Source organism: Astyanax mexicanus, chromosome 24, assembly GCF_023375975.1.
Source record: "Astyanax mexicanus isolate ESR-SI-001 chromosome 24, AstMex3_surface, whole genome shotgun sequence".
NCBI classification, from domain to species: domain Eukaryota; kingdom Metazoa; phylum Chordata; class Actinopteri; order Characiformes; family Acestrorhamphidae; genus Astyanax; species Astyanax mexicanus.
Window position 1 is genome coordinate 33088731 of NC_064431.1, and position 16256 is coordinate 33104986.

The 16256-nt window shown below is 32.0% G+C and overlaps 1 protein-coding gene and 1 long non-coding RNA gene across 2 annotated transcripts in view; both read left to right on the plus strand.

The window, feature by feature from the left end:
• The first annotated feature begins 3630 nt into the window (after window positions 1-3630).
• On the plus strand, window positions 3631-8931 carry LOC111195385 (uncharacterized). Its single transcript, XR_002651610.2, has 2 exons — window positions 3631-3690; window positions 7871-8931. It is a non-coding gene; the product is annotated as an uncharacterized LOC111195385 (long non-coding RNA).
• Window positions 8932-12657: 3726 nt separating this feature from the next.
• Window positions 12658-16256, plus strand: part of wnt7aa (wingless-type MMTV integration site family, member 7Aa) — a 34953-nt gene continuing 31354 nt past the window's right edge. The window contains exon 1 of the mRNA XM_022682467.2: window positions 12658-13371. Within this exon, the coding sequence (XP_022538188.2) occupies window positions 13301-13371 (71 nt within the window). The 5' untranslated portion in view covers window positions 12658-13300. The remainder of the gene's footprint in view (window positions 13372-16256) is intronic.

Genomic DNA, 16256 nt, shown 5'->3' on the forward strand with positions numbered 1-16256 from the left:
TCTCCTTGAGTTTTTATTGCATGAACTGTACTGAACCATAGGTCTGCAGATCCTAAAAAGTCTTACAGAGCCACTAAACACTAAATCATATTTTTTTATGAATAATATTAACATGAATAACATCACAATACGCAAATCAATCAATCAATCAATCAATCAATCAATCAATAATACCACCCCCCTCTGCTGGCGTACAATCATCTGAGTCTCACCGCTATCAGAGGTACACTGCTGCTGCAGCAGCTTAGCCAATCAGCCCTCCCTCCTGCCCCGCCCCTAAACCCATACATCACACAGTGCACCTCCAATACTACTGCTCCCATTTTTTTCCTTTTTCAAATTTGAGCTAATGGTGGAGTCAGCTAAAATCAGGGGGTTTAGTGCCCCTTTAAAAAAGGTCTTAATTTAATTTATCTTAAAAAAAAAAAAAAGATCACAGAGATTCTTCAGCACGTAAATAAAGTTTTCATTTTTGTACATTAAATTTAGCAGTTTTTACATTTCAAATGCTATTTTTAGGTACCTTTTATTAATGCTTTTAGCTAGCAGAGAGTGGACATTGGCTTGATAATGACAATTTTGCATTTTTAGTGTACAAATTTTTAAATTTGTGCAAAACTGGTCATTTATGTTTTTTGGAAATATTAGAAATACTAAAAACAACAAATTTTAATCTAAAATACGGAGCCCATAAAGTGACATCATGTAAAAAAAATAAATATTACATGACCATGACATATTAAGGCATGGAAATTAGATCCTATCCTAAGGTGTGGCCACGGCATATAAAGGTGTGGGAACGAGAACCCAATGCATGGGAATGAGATAATTAAGGCATGGATATGAGATCCTAGTGCGCGGGAGAGTGATCCTAATGCATGAGATGAGTTAATTAAATCATAGCCGTTAAGGTGTGGCCACAAAATAACAGCTAACAAAGTGAGCAGCCCTCAGGGGTTGTGTAGAATATGACTGTGTAAGGAAGGTAAACTGGAAGGTCTGTATACTGTCTGAGTCTGAGCCAATCAGCTTTTAGTATGAGAATTAAGGGTCTTTTATTTTGAATTATTTCACGTCTCAATAAAAAGAAACCCATTCATTTTAATGTGCATTAATTTACAGAAATGCAAGCTTTATTATTCTCTGGCAACCACTTAATTCTCATTAATTCTTATCTCATTCACACGCCTTAGTTATCTTGTTTTCACGCATTAGTTATCTCGTTCCCATGCCTTAATAAATCATGGCCACGGATAATTTTTTTTATATGATGTCATCTACTAAAAGTCAAGTCCTTGAATAAAACACAAAATATGTATTTATTGTTGAAATAAACAAATATTCAGTGTCATGAATCATCATGAAACATTTAAAATAGTCCTGTAGTACAGCAGAAAGTAGACTGCAGGACATTCTGCTGTTTTAACAGAACAAATTAACCTGTTTCTGCACTAGAAACTAAGTACATTATTATACAACCTATATGGGTGTTAAACCCCTACTGGTACCATTACTGACATCCATAATTGGTGCCCACCTGAAACCCATACACAGACATTTCTGAGGTCCAAGTGGGCTGTTAATATAAGTCCACATGGCCATATTAATTCAGATAATACTGAATTCAAGGTAAACAGCACCACCTGGTGGACTGGAGTGTATTTTATGTATTTTTATGTATTTTAACTCGTACATTCTGTAATATAACATATTGATGCAATACAAAAATAAAGATATATAGATCCTTAACTAAATATAAGCATTTATCATTCAGCACCTCATTACCCACCTTATTAACACACCTTAAACTAACATGGGTCCCATCTAGGCCCCATACTGTACAGGGTAAACAAAACATCTACAGATATATGTACAATAAAATACTGTACCTAATGTTTTGTCAGTTATCACAAATTAAATGCACTTGAGCTCAACAACAACAATTCTGAACCCTTTAGAATTTTCTATATTTCTCTAGTTTCACCTTCAAACTAAGGTTCACATAGTTTTTCCACTCACAAATATGTAATAATGAATTATTTTCCCCAATAAATAAAAGATCAATTATATTATTTTTGATTCTCTTTGGTTCTCTTTATCTATTTGCATGTATTTCTTTATTTTGAAAAATATGATGTTTTAGGTCATATTTATGCAGAAATATAGAAAATTCTCCAAGCATCATTGTATGTAAAAAAAAGGCAAATTAGGCAAATTATTTGCAACACAATGACACCAACAGTACGTAATCACAAACTATAACAGGAATACTCAAATATGTATTTTGAATTTTATATGAATGTATTTACATTTAAAAACAAATCCACTGGGCATCACCTCAACCAACCAGCCAATCAGCTCACAGTACCATTAATGCTAGCGCCTTTAGAGAATAAAAGCCTTTTGCAGTACAAAAATAAAAATATACCAGTAGATTTTCTTTGTTTATTAGTGAAAAACTTTATTCCACTATCTAAAATTAAAGAACTATTTAAGAAAAGCGGTTAGCTACTATTTTTAGTTAGCCCCATTCACCCCCATTCATTGTGGACTTACTCACTGGCTCCCTCTAGCGGTTGGCGGTTATTATGATATAACGGCGAGTAAGTGAGAAGTGGGCAGTCTCTCTTATAAAACAGCTCTCTTACATTTACTGACCAATCAGCTCGCTTATTTCAACCTCTGGCTCCTCAGTGAACCAATCAACTCGCTTACAGCCGCAGCGAGGGTTGCCAGATTCACTGTTTTAATTCACTGACACTGAACAATTTTCTTTTCTGCAAGTATAACATTTTTCATATATTAAAACATTACAATATTAGTGAAAATATGATGGAAGAATAGCAATTCTATTGAAGCATTCCCACCACTAAAAATAATAACAACTTAGTGTCTCAAAATTATGAGATAACTTCTCTGAATAATATATTAGTATTTCTGAAGTTTATAGTTATCTTGTAGTTTTAGCTGATCTTAGCTAATATTGGGATAACTTACTTATTATCTCAAAGTAACAACTTGAATAAACCAGATTAACTTACTAATTTGTAAAATGTAAAATGCAAAATTCTGATTTTAAAGGCAAAAAATTGTTTCAGTGTTGAAACAACTATAGACATTACTTAAATTATAATTAAACCAAATTTCAATGTTGAAGGTCGATTGTGTGCCAGCCATCTCAAAATATAAAAGAAGAAGAATCTCAAAATAACAAGATAGCACCTAATTTTAAAGTTCAATCCTGGGTTTTCTTGTAGTTTTAGCTACTTCTAGCTAAATCTGAGATACTTTGTATTTCAAAGTAACAGCTCAGTATCTCAAAGTAATAACAACTAAGTATCTTAAAATTGTTATGAAATAGAAATTTACTTAATGAGAAATCATGTTTTTAGGTTGCGGGAATTGGCAACAATTGTAGCTAAAAATATTAGACATTAAAATAACTAAGTTTAGTACACTTAAAAGTAGTTTTATTAGTTGTTTTTACTATTTATATACTGTGTAAGTTAGATGTTGGGCTGGTTTAGGTTTTGAAGGGAGGGATTTAAACAGACTTTGGGCAAGACGGTTTTGCTGGATCTGGCAACCCAACAGCAGCGGTGGCTAGCCTAAGCTAAGCTAAGCTATGCTATGCTATGCTAAGATAACAGGGCGCTGCTGCTGCTGCGGGTGACTGTGAGAGAAGAGCAGGTAGGCTTTGAGGGGAAAATGCGGAAATATTCCGGCTGTAGAAACTGATTATCGGTAAAATCAGCGCCTCGGAGGATCGATAATACCGATAAACTACACGCTGCGGGTCTGGATTTTGTAGTTTTTTGTAGTTTTAGCTGTGAGCTATGCTACGTGTCTGGGGAGCTAACCATAGACATGTATACAGAGCCTGCCTCCTGGCGTATCAGCAGGCCGCCATATTGGATGGGTCTCCCATGAATTAATTGTATATTTAAATAAGCATATATAAATATACAGCTCTGGAAAAAAATAAGAGAGCACTTAAAAATTATGATTTTCTTTAATTTTACCAAATTGAAAACCTCTGGAATATAATCAAGAGGAAGATGGATGATCACAAACCATCAAACCACCAAACTGAACTGCTTGAATTTTTACACCAGGAGTAAAGCAGCATAAAGTTATCCAAAAGCAGTGTGTAAGACTGGTGGAGGAAGAGAACATGATGCCAAGATGCATGAAATTAAATCTGTGATTAAAAACAAAACAGTGTTATTCCACCAAATATTGATTTCTGAACTCTTAAAACTTTATGAACATGAACTTGTTTTTTTTATTTGCATTATTTGAGATCTGAAAGCTCTGTGTCTTTTTTTATTTCAGCCATTTCTCATTTTCTCTAAATAAATGCTCTAAATAACAATATTTTTATTTGGAATTTGGGAGAAATGTTGTCTGTAGTTTATAGAATAAAACAAGGATGTTGATTTTACTCAAACATAAACCTATACATAGCAAAATCAGAGAATCTCAATTGTGTATATTTATTTTTAGTTTACTACATAATTTAATTTAATTTAAACACAGAAACCATCCCTTGCGCTGTGCCATAATTTCACAACGAACGCTCTTCAAAATGACCTGAAATATACTCTCTTCCTCCTGTTTTGGAGATGCTTGTTTTTTATTGGACAGCGACAATATATATACATTTATATTATGTATACACACATGTTTATATATTATAATTATATTGGTAGATTTGTGATGATTATAGGTGTATTAATCACTTTCCTCAGTATAAATAAAATGCACTGGGGGCGCGTGGGAGACCCATCCAATATGGCGGCCGCGCTGATACCTCAGGAAGCAGGCTGTGTGTACATGTCTATTGAGCTAACAGGCTAACGCTAATGTTACTAAGAGATTCTGAGGAAAAGCTGATGCTCTGCTGCAGTTTAAGGCTATAAAACAGATAATAAAATACAGATATATACAGTTTAATATGTGAGAAATATCTGCACGCTATTAGTAATATTATGTATGTTGTATAAAGGCTGATTTTATCCTAAGATAGTTAGGTTTAGCTCAGTTTAGCTCCTCTGTAGTCTGTAGAAACCGCCTTTTTTCACCTCAGAAATGTGAGAGATAAGATTTGAGAGTTTTGCTGCCCAAATAAACTCAAAAATAACTTATTTATTTACCTTTTTACTGAGATAAAGCTTAAACTTGTGTAATGAAGTCTTTATTGAGACATAGCTAGCTGTTTAATTTAAGTTAATTGAGTGTTAAATAACCCAACATTGTAGCTGCCACAGATAAACTTAATAACTTAGTAATTTATATCAAAATAACAACTTACTATCTTAAAATACTAACCATAGCTAAGTGTGAGATACTCATCATCTTAAAACTACAACTTACCATTCCAAAATACTTACCATAGCTACATGTGAGATACTTAGTATCTCAAAATACTAACCATAGCTACATGTGAGATACTTAGTATCTCAAAATACTAACCATAGCTACATGTGAGATACTTAGTATCTCAAAATACCAACCATAGCTACATGTGAGATACTTAGTATCTCAAAATACTAACCATAGCTACATGTGAGATACTTAGTATCTCAAAATACTAACCATAGCTACATGTGAGATACTTAGTATCTCAAAATACTAACCATAGCTACATGTGAGATACTTAGTATCTCAAAATACTAACCATAGCTACATGTGAGATACTTAGTATCTCAAAATACTAACCATAGCTAAGTGTTAGATATGTAGTATCTCAAAACACTAACCCTAACTAACCATAGCTAAGTGTGTTATACTCATATTTCAAAATAACAACTTACTATCTCAAAATACTATCCCTAGTTAAGTGTTCGATACGGACTATCTCAAAATACTAACCCTAACTAATCTTAGCTAAGTGTGAGATACTTAGTATCTCAAAATAACAGCTTAGTATCTCAAAATACTAACCATAGCTAAGTGTGAGAAACTTAGTATCTCAAAATAACCAGATAGGACCTAATTTTAAAGTTCAACCTGGGTTTCTATAAATTGATATAATTTATATAAGGATTGAATCACTTAAAATCGAAAAATATTTATATTTTAAACCCACCCCTAATAAAAAGAGCTATTACTCAGTTAGTGGGGCTAAAATCGTTATTCTCTTTTATCTAATGCATCATGATATTCTATCGAAATATAGTATCCGAAAATACCCTGTGATTCCCAATTCTACTAGACAGTAGAATTTAAATGGATCGTTAGTTTTTTTAGACCTGAGACACATTAGACACATTGCAGCTTATATAATTAATATATTGCCTACATGAATATACTGTTACACCTTTATATAGGGATATTAGATTTAATTCCTCCATTTTTCCATCCAAGAAACTTTGCAGAGTTTTTTTTCTGCTGTAATAAAAAGTATGTGTAACATGGAGAGCGGCCAAAAAAATAATCGATACTGAGTATGAATTGGCCAGTCTGTTTCGAATGCACTCGTTTAGTATAAGTGTGTGTGTGTGTGTGTGTGTGTGTTGGGGGTGTTAACTAATGCTCTGACGCACTCTGAGACATTGAATGCATCAGCATGTCCTTTTTATTGGCATGCATCTGCAGAATGACATCAGATCAGTGGCCTTTCATTGGCCTTTTAAAGATGAATACTCGGCGTGACCAGGAACGGCCGGAGTCTGCGCTCAGACCCGTCTCCTCTCCTGGCAACTGCTTCTGCCAAATGCCAAGTGATCTAATTTAATGGGCGCTTTAATGCCAGTGCCTTTAGAAGATTTTAGAGAATACCTTCCATTTGCCAGAGTCTGAAACAGGAACAGAACGAATCCTTGTCCTCATCTATGCTCATCCTTTTATCTGTTTATCCTTGGTAGCAGAAATGAAGCACACATAAACTAAAAATATAATAAAACTAAAAAACCATGGTAAAAATATGGTAAACACGGTAAAAACTAAGAGCACAGTAGAACTATAAAAAACGATAAAAATTTGGGAAACATGGTAAAAGTAGGATAAAAATGTGGTAAACAGTACAAGAAATATGGTAAACATGGTAAAAACTAAAAACAGCAAAAGCATACAAACATGGTAAAAATATGGTAAACATAATAAAAACTAAAAACAGCAAAACCGTAAAAACATGGTAAAAACATGGTAAAAATATGGTAAACATAATAAAAACTGAAAACAGCAAAACCGTAAAAACATGGTAAAAACATAAAAACAGTAAAAACATGGTTAACATGGTAAAAATATGGTAAACATGATAAAAACTAAAAACAGCAAAAACATAAAAACATGGTAAAAACATTAAAACAGTAAAAAAAAATGGTAAACATTGAAAAAATATGGAAAACACCGTAAAAATATGGTGAACATGGTAAAACTATAGTACAAAATGTAAAACTATAAAAACATGGTAAAACTAAAAATATGGTAAGCGTGGTAAAAACATAAAAACATGGTAAAAAATATGGCAAACATGGTAAAACTATACAAATCTGGTAAAACTATAAAAACATGGTAAAAATATGGTAAACATAATAAAAACATGGTAAAAGTTTAAAAATATTCGAGACATGGTAAAAATATAAAACATGGTAAAAGTATAAAAACATGGTAAAACATTGTCACTTAAAACAATACACAATAAAACCTGTGTATCGTGAGAAGGTCTTTATTGGCCGGTGGATTTTGTATTGTATTAACTGAAATTAAGGAATATGTTGGAATATATATTTTGGCCATATAGTTCAGCACTATGTGGGCATTGCAACACCAAAGCTAAAACACTATATTGTGCAGCTTTCGTTTATAGTTTTTTATATTCATATATGACAAAACTGAATAAAGCACTGTCTTTCTTTTCTTTCAGGCACAACAGTCGTCTTAAAGATGTTTGTGGGACAGGACAAAGACGAAGGACAGGAGTGTTAATACCCGCTCTGCAGCTCCTGATTCGCTGATGTTAGATTTACAGATTGGTGGAGGAGTTAGGAGTTTTTGCGCTGTGGGATGAGGTAGTAGGTTGTGTAGTTTTAGGGTCACACCCACACTGGGAGATAACTATACAGCCTACTGTCTTTCTCAGAGTGACGAGAGAGATCATCGCTATCTGTTCCCTTCAGAAGAGGAGAAACCATCAAAATCTTCATAATATGGACATTAAGGCAGTGTACTGTTATTCTGCGATACTCAGTATATCACATGATAATTACCTGTGAATCACAGGAATGGGCCGTGTGTTGGTGATCTGTGTACGAGCCTCAACTGTGCACTGTGCAGCATGATTTTAAGGCATGTCAGTGTGTCTTTGCTATCGTAACGATGGGAAAAGTACACATACTAGTCATGTACTAATTATCTTAATGAGGAGAATTAAATAAACCAATCAGTGTGTCACTTGCCATTTATTTTAAGAGCCAGGTGAGCTCTGACTTTGGCACTCTGCTATTTGGCTGAATGATGTATATTGAAATTTAAACATTCCTGTCACAATATAAACTAATATCAAATGATTGCCCAGCCCTAATGGCTGCATAAACTGTATAGTAACAATTACCTGACTGGATGGGAATCCACAACACTTAGTCATTGTATATTATTATCGTATATTATGAAATAATAAGAAGGATAATATTTTGTTGTACAGTTGTTAAAGATCACGATGCTTTCACAGTGTGAGGTAGTAGATTGTATAGTTGTGGGGTAGTGATTTTATCCTGTTTAGAAGATAACTATACAATCTATTGCCTTCCCTGAGGGGGTGAGACTCACTTACATATAATAATTTACTTTTTATATTCATAAATTATTACTTTTCTTTATGGTTTTGCACTGGGTTTTTATGTAAGTACAGAAATTATACCATGATTGTTCTTGGAAACAATGAACTTTATTTGTTATGTGAATAATTTAATAAATCTGCATAATAAACATTGTTATGGTTAAGTATTGGATCATCTAATTATTAATTGATGGACATTTTGCACTAAATTTTATTGTTTAAGAATGTAAATAACAATATATTGACAGAAAGACAAAAGCTTTAATGATTAATAATATCTTAATTAGGGGTGTGCCCTGTTGTATTGTATTCATAATAAAACTGTAAAAACATGGTAAAACTAAAAATATGGTAAACATGATAAAAAAAATATGGTAAACATGGTAAAAACATGGTAAAACAAAAAATATGGTAAACATGATAAAAACATGGTAAAACTAAAAATATTGTAAACACGATAAAAATATGGTAAACATGGTAAAAACATGGTAAACACAATAAAAATATGGTAAACATGGAAAAACATGGTAAAACTAAAAATATGGTAAACACGATAAAAATATGGTAAACATGGTAAAAACATAAAATCATGTTAAAACTAAAAACCATGGTAAAAATATGGTAAACATGGTAGAAACAATGTAAACACGATAAAAACATAAAAACATTGTAAAAACACAGTAAAATTAAATATATGGTAAACATGGTAGAAACAATGTAAACACGATAAAAACATAAAAACATTGTAAAAACACAGTAAAATTAAATATATGGTAAACATGGTAAAAACATAAAACCATGGTAAAACTATAAAAACATGTTAAAACTATAAACTCATGGAAAAAACATACAACAAAATTTGGTAAAACCATTAAAACATGGTAGCACTAAAACATCTGGGAGGTTTTATAGGTGTAATCCACATGCTCAGCTCATCATCATCCCACAAATTCATCCATTTAAAATAGAAATTAACAGACTTTCCAACAGTATAAGATTTATTACCAAGAAGCAACAAATAAATACCAAACTCCACCAAACACTAATTTACTTACTTTTTATGCTGTGTTTAGTTTTAGGTGGGTTTTAGTTCACTGCTCCTACCTGACAGCTCTCAGCCTGAAGATGGCGCTCTGTACCAGCGTGTCCGGCCCCAGAGTGCACTGCTGAGCCTGATGGAGCCAATTTAACATGATAAATCTGTGCTTTTAAAATAACTTATAAATTGTAATTCTAAATTAGATTACTGTGTTGATTTATAACTAAGCCTAAAAGCCTGGGCAGTTAAAAACCAAATCTAAAAATGAGATAAAAGGAGAATTTCTAACCCTGATTTCTTGTATCTTTGCTGTTATTTTTATTTTTTACGTATTTAAATAGCCATGCTTAGTGTGACACACAATGCAAGGATTGCACACACCTGTTACTCACCTGCTACTCACATAAAGTTGATAAGTTGCCATTAATTTTTTGAATGAGTTTTACATGAAATTTTGTCAAATTTGCCTTTTCTTTCTTTCTTTTAGGAAATAAACATGTGTATAACAAAACACGTGTAATTGCAATAATTTCTGGTATAAATGCTATATTTTCTGTAAGAATTCCAGTTTTGGCAAAGAATGTATTTTTATTTATTTATTTATTTATTTTAACAATATACACTTTTTCCAAGTTTCTCTTTTGTACCATTTCAGGGTATTTTCTGGACCAGAAGTGAAAAAAGTCTAAAACAAATGTGTTTAATTTTAACTTTTAAAAAAAATGTGTCAATTTAAAATGTCATTAAATCAAGGGTACTTACAGTATGTATACAAGAAGAGTCTTGCATTAAATTAAATAATTACTGTATGTTGCAATCACTGCAGATTCAAGTCTTAAAAAGTCTTAAATCCATTTTTTAGGTTTTCTAATTTAGCAGTAGACCCTACTTTTTGGTGCACAAAGTCTTTGATCAAATCTGTTGAGATTCCAGTTGATTCCTCAGAAAGTGCAGAAAGTTACTGTTATCTTTCTCTCATATTAATACTGGTGTTTTTGTTTTAAATCTTTTTGTAATTTTGCTTTTGTAAAAATGGTCTTAATTTTATTTACAGGAAGCAAATCATATAAAATGATATCTTCCTTAGTTTTTGCTGCATTTAACAAAAGTTTAGACACCACCTTAAATTCAGTGTTTAATTATTATTCTAAATAATTAAAAAAATCATGTTTTTTATTTTACAATATTTTGTAAAAAAAAAAGTGATCAGCTTTCCACATCTCTGCTGGATTTTCTCAGTCAGCTTTATATGGTAGAGTGTACTGGAATTCAGGCTTTCAGTTAACAGCTGTGCTGAACTCATCAAGAGTTAATTACTTGAATTTCTTGTCTCTTAATAAAGTGTTTGAGAGAATCAGTTATAAAGTTGTACACAGCAGGATTAGCCAGCAGACTTCGTCTGAGGGAGGGATCTGTACCTACTGTCCGTGGTGAGTCAACAGATGAGGGAGATGTAAGAATTTAATAATGAGACAAATAATGAGTTTTGTGCTTCTATCACAGTTAAGCATGAACTAGCTTGTTCGTGTTTTGCAGTTTAGCACAAGCTAATGCTAACTCATGGTAAAAACTTTTCAGTTAACAGCTGTGCTAAACTCATCAAGAGTTAATTACTTGAATTTCTTGTTTGAGAGCATCAGTTTTGTTCTAAAGTTGGTGAATATTGTAAAATTTACTTATCTGTTGCTCACTTACATTATTCGGTAGCACTTTAAAATAAGACTATCTTTATAAAGGGTTTATAAATGGTTTACAATTAGTTTATTAATGGTTACTAATTAGGATGTAAATGCCTTAAAAATAATAATAATAATCAGTTATAACACATGTAGAAAGGACAACAATATATATGACTTTGGGTTCACTATTTGGCAAACAACAGGTCATTGTTGCCCTTTCTACGTATGTGTTATAACTGATTATTAATGATTTTAAGGCATTTACAACCTAATTAGTAACCATTAATAAACCCTTTATAAAGGTAGTCTTATTTTAAAGCGGTACCCATTATTCTTTTTTGCACAGCTGTACAGACATTCTTCTTTAATGTAAACTATGTTTAATACAAACCTACAGTATAGATTTGAGTTATCTAGATATAGATAGATAGTTGGGTGGGTGCATGGATGGATGAATGGATAGGTTTGTAGTTAGATTGGTAGGTAGACAGACAGACAGACAGGTAGGTAGGTAGATTATGTATTAATGTCTAGCAGGAGCTGGACAATTTGTTGTTTGTGTTTAATTTTAATAAACTTATTTTTTTAACATATTAAAATAGCCATGCTTAGTGTGACACACAATGCAAGGATTGCACACACCTGTTACTCACATAAAGTAATAAAGTTATTTACTCACCATGTTGATGAGTTGCCATTAATTTTTTTGAATCAGTTTGCGAGGAATTTTGTCAAATTTGCCTTTTCTTTTTTTTTTCTTTTATTGTTCCAGTACACATAAAGGAAATAAACATAAACAATAAACATAACACGTGTAATTTTAATGTACAAAATATATGAATAATCTTCACAGATTTAAGTGTTATAGATAAATAAATGCCCTATCTTACTGGTACTAATGGATATTTTAAAAAGTGTATTAATGTCCATCAGGTGCCGGAGAATTTTATTCACTGTTATTATTCACTTACGACTCTGTATGTAGAGAAACGTCGTCTCTCTTATTAGTATTCTCTCAGTGTCCCATCAGATCTGCTGCCTGATCTTCCTCCTGACTCACTCCAGAGGGATGAGCCAATGCTGCTGCTGCTGCTGCTGCACCACTTTCTCTGAGAGGTGGGTGTGTGTATGGGAGTGTATGTGTGTGTGTGAGAGTGTGTGTGTGGTGGGAGGTGGTTTTACACCAAAAGGGAAGAATCAAAAAGTCTAAACTTTCTTCTTTTCTCTCTCCTGAGAGGAGGAGGAGGAGCAAAAAGGGAGTGGAGGGAGAGATAAAAGCTGGTAAAAGCAGCAGAGCTTCAGCTACAGGATTAAACACTGCACTGAGCTGAGCTGCAGCGCTACTACTGCATTAGTATTATTAGAGTATACAACTCGAACTGCGCTGAGATCTTCTCAGATCTTCTTAGATCTTCTCAGAACATTTAGATCGGACCTGGATTTCTTCTATTTTCTTCTTTTTCACAGATATATAGAGTATAAAGTGAGTGATAGTATCAGTTTCAGCTTTTTTTACATGGTGGAACAGAGCTACTACAGCTCTATATTTACACCTCTGCGCTCTCTCTCCGGATAATTCCACACCTTTAACCAGAGCCCGAGCTCCATCTGAACACGCCCTGACACATCAGATACGGGGAGCCGGGGGAAGCGACTCCCAGAGCCCGGCTGGACTGATTCACATGCTGCTGCTGCTGCTGCTGCTGCTGCTGCTGGAGGAGAACGGAGATACGAGGTTTATCATAAAACAATAAATCAAAAAAATTAAAAATAAAAAGAACATCATAACAAAATTCCAACATGAGCAGGAAAACTCGCCGCTGGATTTTTCACATCTTCCTCTGCCTGGGGATTATTTACCTGAAAATTGGGTGAGTACACAATTACACTGATTTAGCTATTTATAGGTTTATGTTTGAGTAAAATGAACATTGTTGTTTTATTCTATAAACTACAGACAACATTTCTCCCAAATTACAAATAAAAATATTCTCATTTAGAGCATTTATTTACAGAAAATGAGAAATGGCTGAAATAACACAAAAAAGTTGCTATTTATAAAGTTTTAAGAGTTTGGTGGAATAACCAAATTGGTTGTTTTTCAAAATCAGTTTTCATACATCGTGGCATCATGTCCTCCTCCACCAGTCTTACACACTGCTTTTGTGTAACTTTATAACTTATTACCCTAACTTTAATCTTCCTCTTGATTATTATATTCCAGAGGTTTTCAATTTGGTAAAATCAAAGAAACTCCTCATTTTTAAGAGCTGTATACTTGTATAGTTTGAAAAAATAAACACTTAAATTTTTATCAAAAACACATAGATAAATGAAAATGAGTGGACAAAAAAATGTGAACGATATATTATATCCCTGAAATAATTGCGATAAATTATATTATTGTCATTTTAATAACAAAAATGTTTAAAAAATAAGTAATACAATAATAATAATATTAATTATAATGCATTTAAAGATCAACTAACTATTGATTATTACAGTAAAATAGATTTGAGTGAGTATATAGACCACAAAAAATGTGACCATGCTCCTGATTGTGATTTATATATATATATATAAATATGCATTAAGTTTTTTAAAATAAAGACTTTCTAAAGACAGTTTTGTCACAACATCAATTGATTATTTTTGTTTGGACGATATATTGTCCCCAAAAATAACTGTGATAAACGATATTATCGTCATTGTATAAGACCATTTCTGCCACTGATATTATGATAATATAATAGCATTTAACAGTAATGTATAAAATAATAAAGCAAAATACATACATAGATTAAAAAGAATATTTATAGTTTTTAAAATAAACAATTTAAAAAAAGGGTTATGTGTCTCAATGTTTTTCACATTTAACAAAAATACACAGGTCTGTTACATCAACTTACGATGTTTGTTTGAATGATATATTGTCGATATATCGATATATAATTGCAATAAGTGATATTATCTTCATTTTGTAAGAACTTATGACCTTTTTATGCAGCTGATTTCATGATAATATCAACAATAATGTATAGTTTTAATGTATTCAATATAGTTGCAATAAACTATATTATTGTACTTTTTATGGCACTGATATTATGATAATATAATAGTGATCAAATACAATGTATAAAATAATAATAATGCAATAATAATAAATAATACTAATGCATTTACAGAGTAATGAACATTTATTTATTAAAGTTAAATAGATCTCATAGATCTCAGATATCTGTAGTTTTTTATATTAAAACATAAAAGATGATGTAGAAAAAACAAGCTTGACATGCTATACTTAAGATTAATCATGTTATAATATTTTTTAATGTAGTTTTTAATGTATGGATGAATGGATGTAAGCCTGTTTTTCATAAGAAATTTTTTTCCACTGGTATTATTATATCTAAAAGAGATTATGATGCATTTATAGGGCATTGAACTGTTAATTATTAAGATAAAGTAAAAATGATAGTAAATTGAGTGAGTGTATAGATAAAAAACTATAGAACAAAAACATTCCCAAAAACAATTGTGATGAATGATATTATTGTCATTTTGTTAATATGAAGAAATTAACAAAATTGCACAATAATACAGTTAATTAAGAAGCAATAAACACTTAATTTTATAAAAAACTATATAAAAACAACTTCCTCTGTTTGAGAATTATTTATCTGAAAACTATGTAAAAATTGCCAAAAAAGAAAATTGTGTCTGAAGGTAAAAATGGTTAAAAATCACAAAAGGAGAATTGAGCAACAAAATGTCTTAACCCTTTTTTTAAACATCTTTTTATTAATTTTTGTACAGTTAGAAATCTCTGCACATTATTTTTGTCATTTTACAGAACATTTTGTGTTACTCATATAATGAAATCACATATACGTTTAAACAGCAATGAACTTTTAATTATTAAGAATATTCATACACTGGAATATGAAAATGCTTCAATATGCTTTTTAAATAAAGTACTATATAAAATACTAACCCATTTACATTAAGGCACACTTGCTATTTAACACTATGGGCAATATTGGTTAAACAAAACAAAATGGGTGTTAATTTACTGTTTCTGAGGCTGGTAACTCCTGAACTTATCCTGTAAAACAGAGGAAACTCTCGCTCTTCCTTTCCCAGGGCGGTCCGGATGAGTGCCAGTTCCATCATCATAACGTTTTTGATGCTTTTAAAGTTGTTAAAATGTTTCAGATTGGCTGATCCTTACTTCTAAAAGTAATTTTTAACTTTTCTTTATTTAGTTGAGTAGTTGTTGCTTCTCATCATCTGGATTCGAACATTACTCAAATATTCACTATTCACTGTATACCTGTAACTCTACCTCTTCACTACTTTACTTTAACTGATGCTCTCAAACACTTTATTAAGAGACAAGAAATTCAATTAATTAACTCTTGATGAGTTCAGCACAGCTGTTAACTGAAAGCCTGAATTCCAGGAGACTCTATCTCATACCTCCAAACTTCATGTAGCTTCAGAGTTCATCTGAAATCTGATTTTATGAGTCTGGGTTTGGCAGTTGCCATGGGAACAGTACTTGTCTGGCTGCATAGTGTTGAGTGTAAAAGGTTTGGATGAGGGGGGATCATTAGTATTATGATTAAGGTTGTGGTTGTTTTGTGAAGAGTTAGGCTCGCACCCTTTTAGTTCCAGTGTAATTAACTCTTAATGCTTCAGCAAACCAAAATATTTTACTGCTTTAATCAATTGGCCAATCTTGAAACATATACAC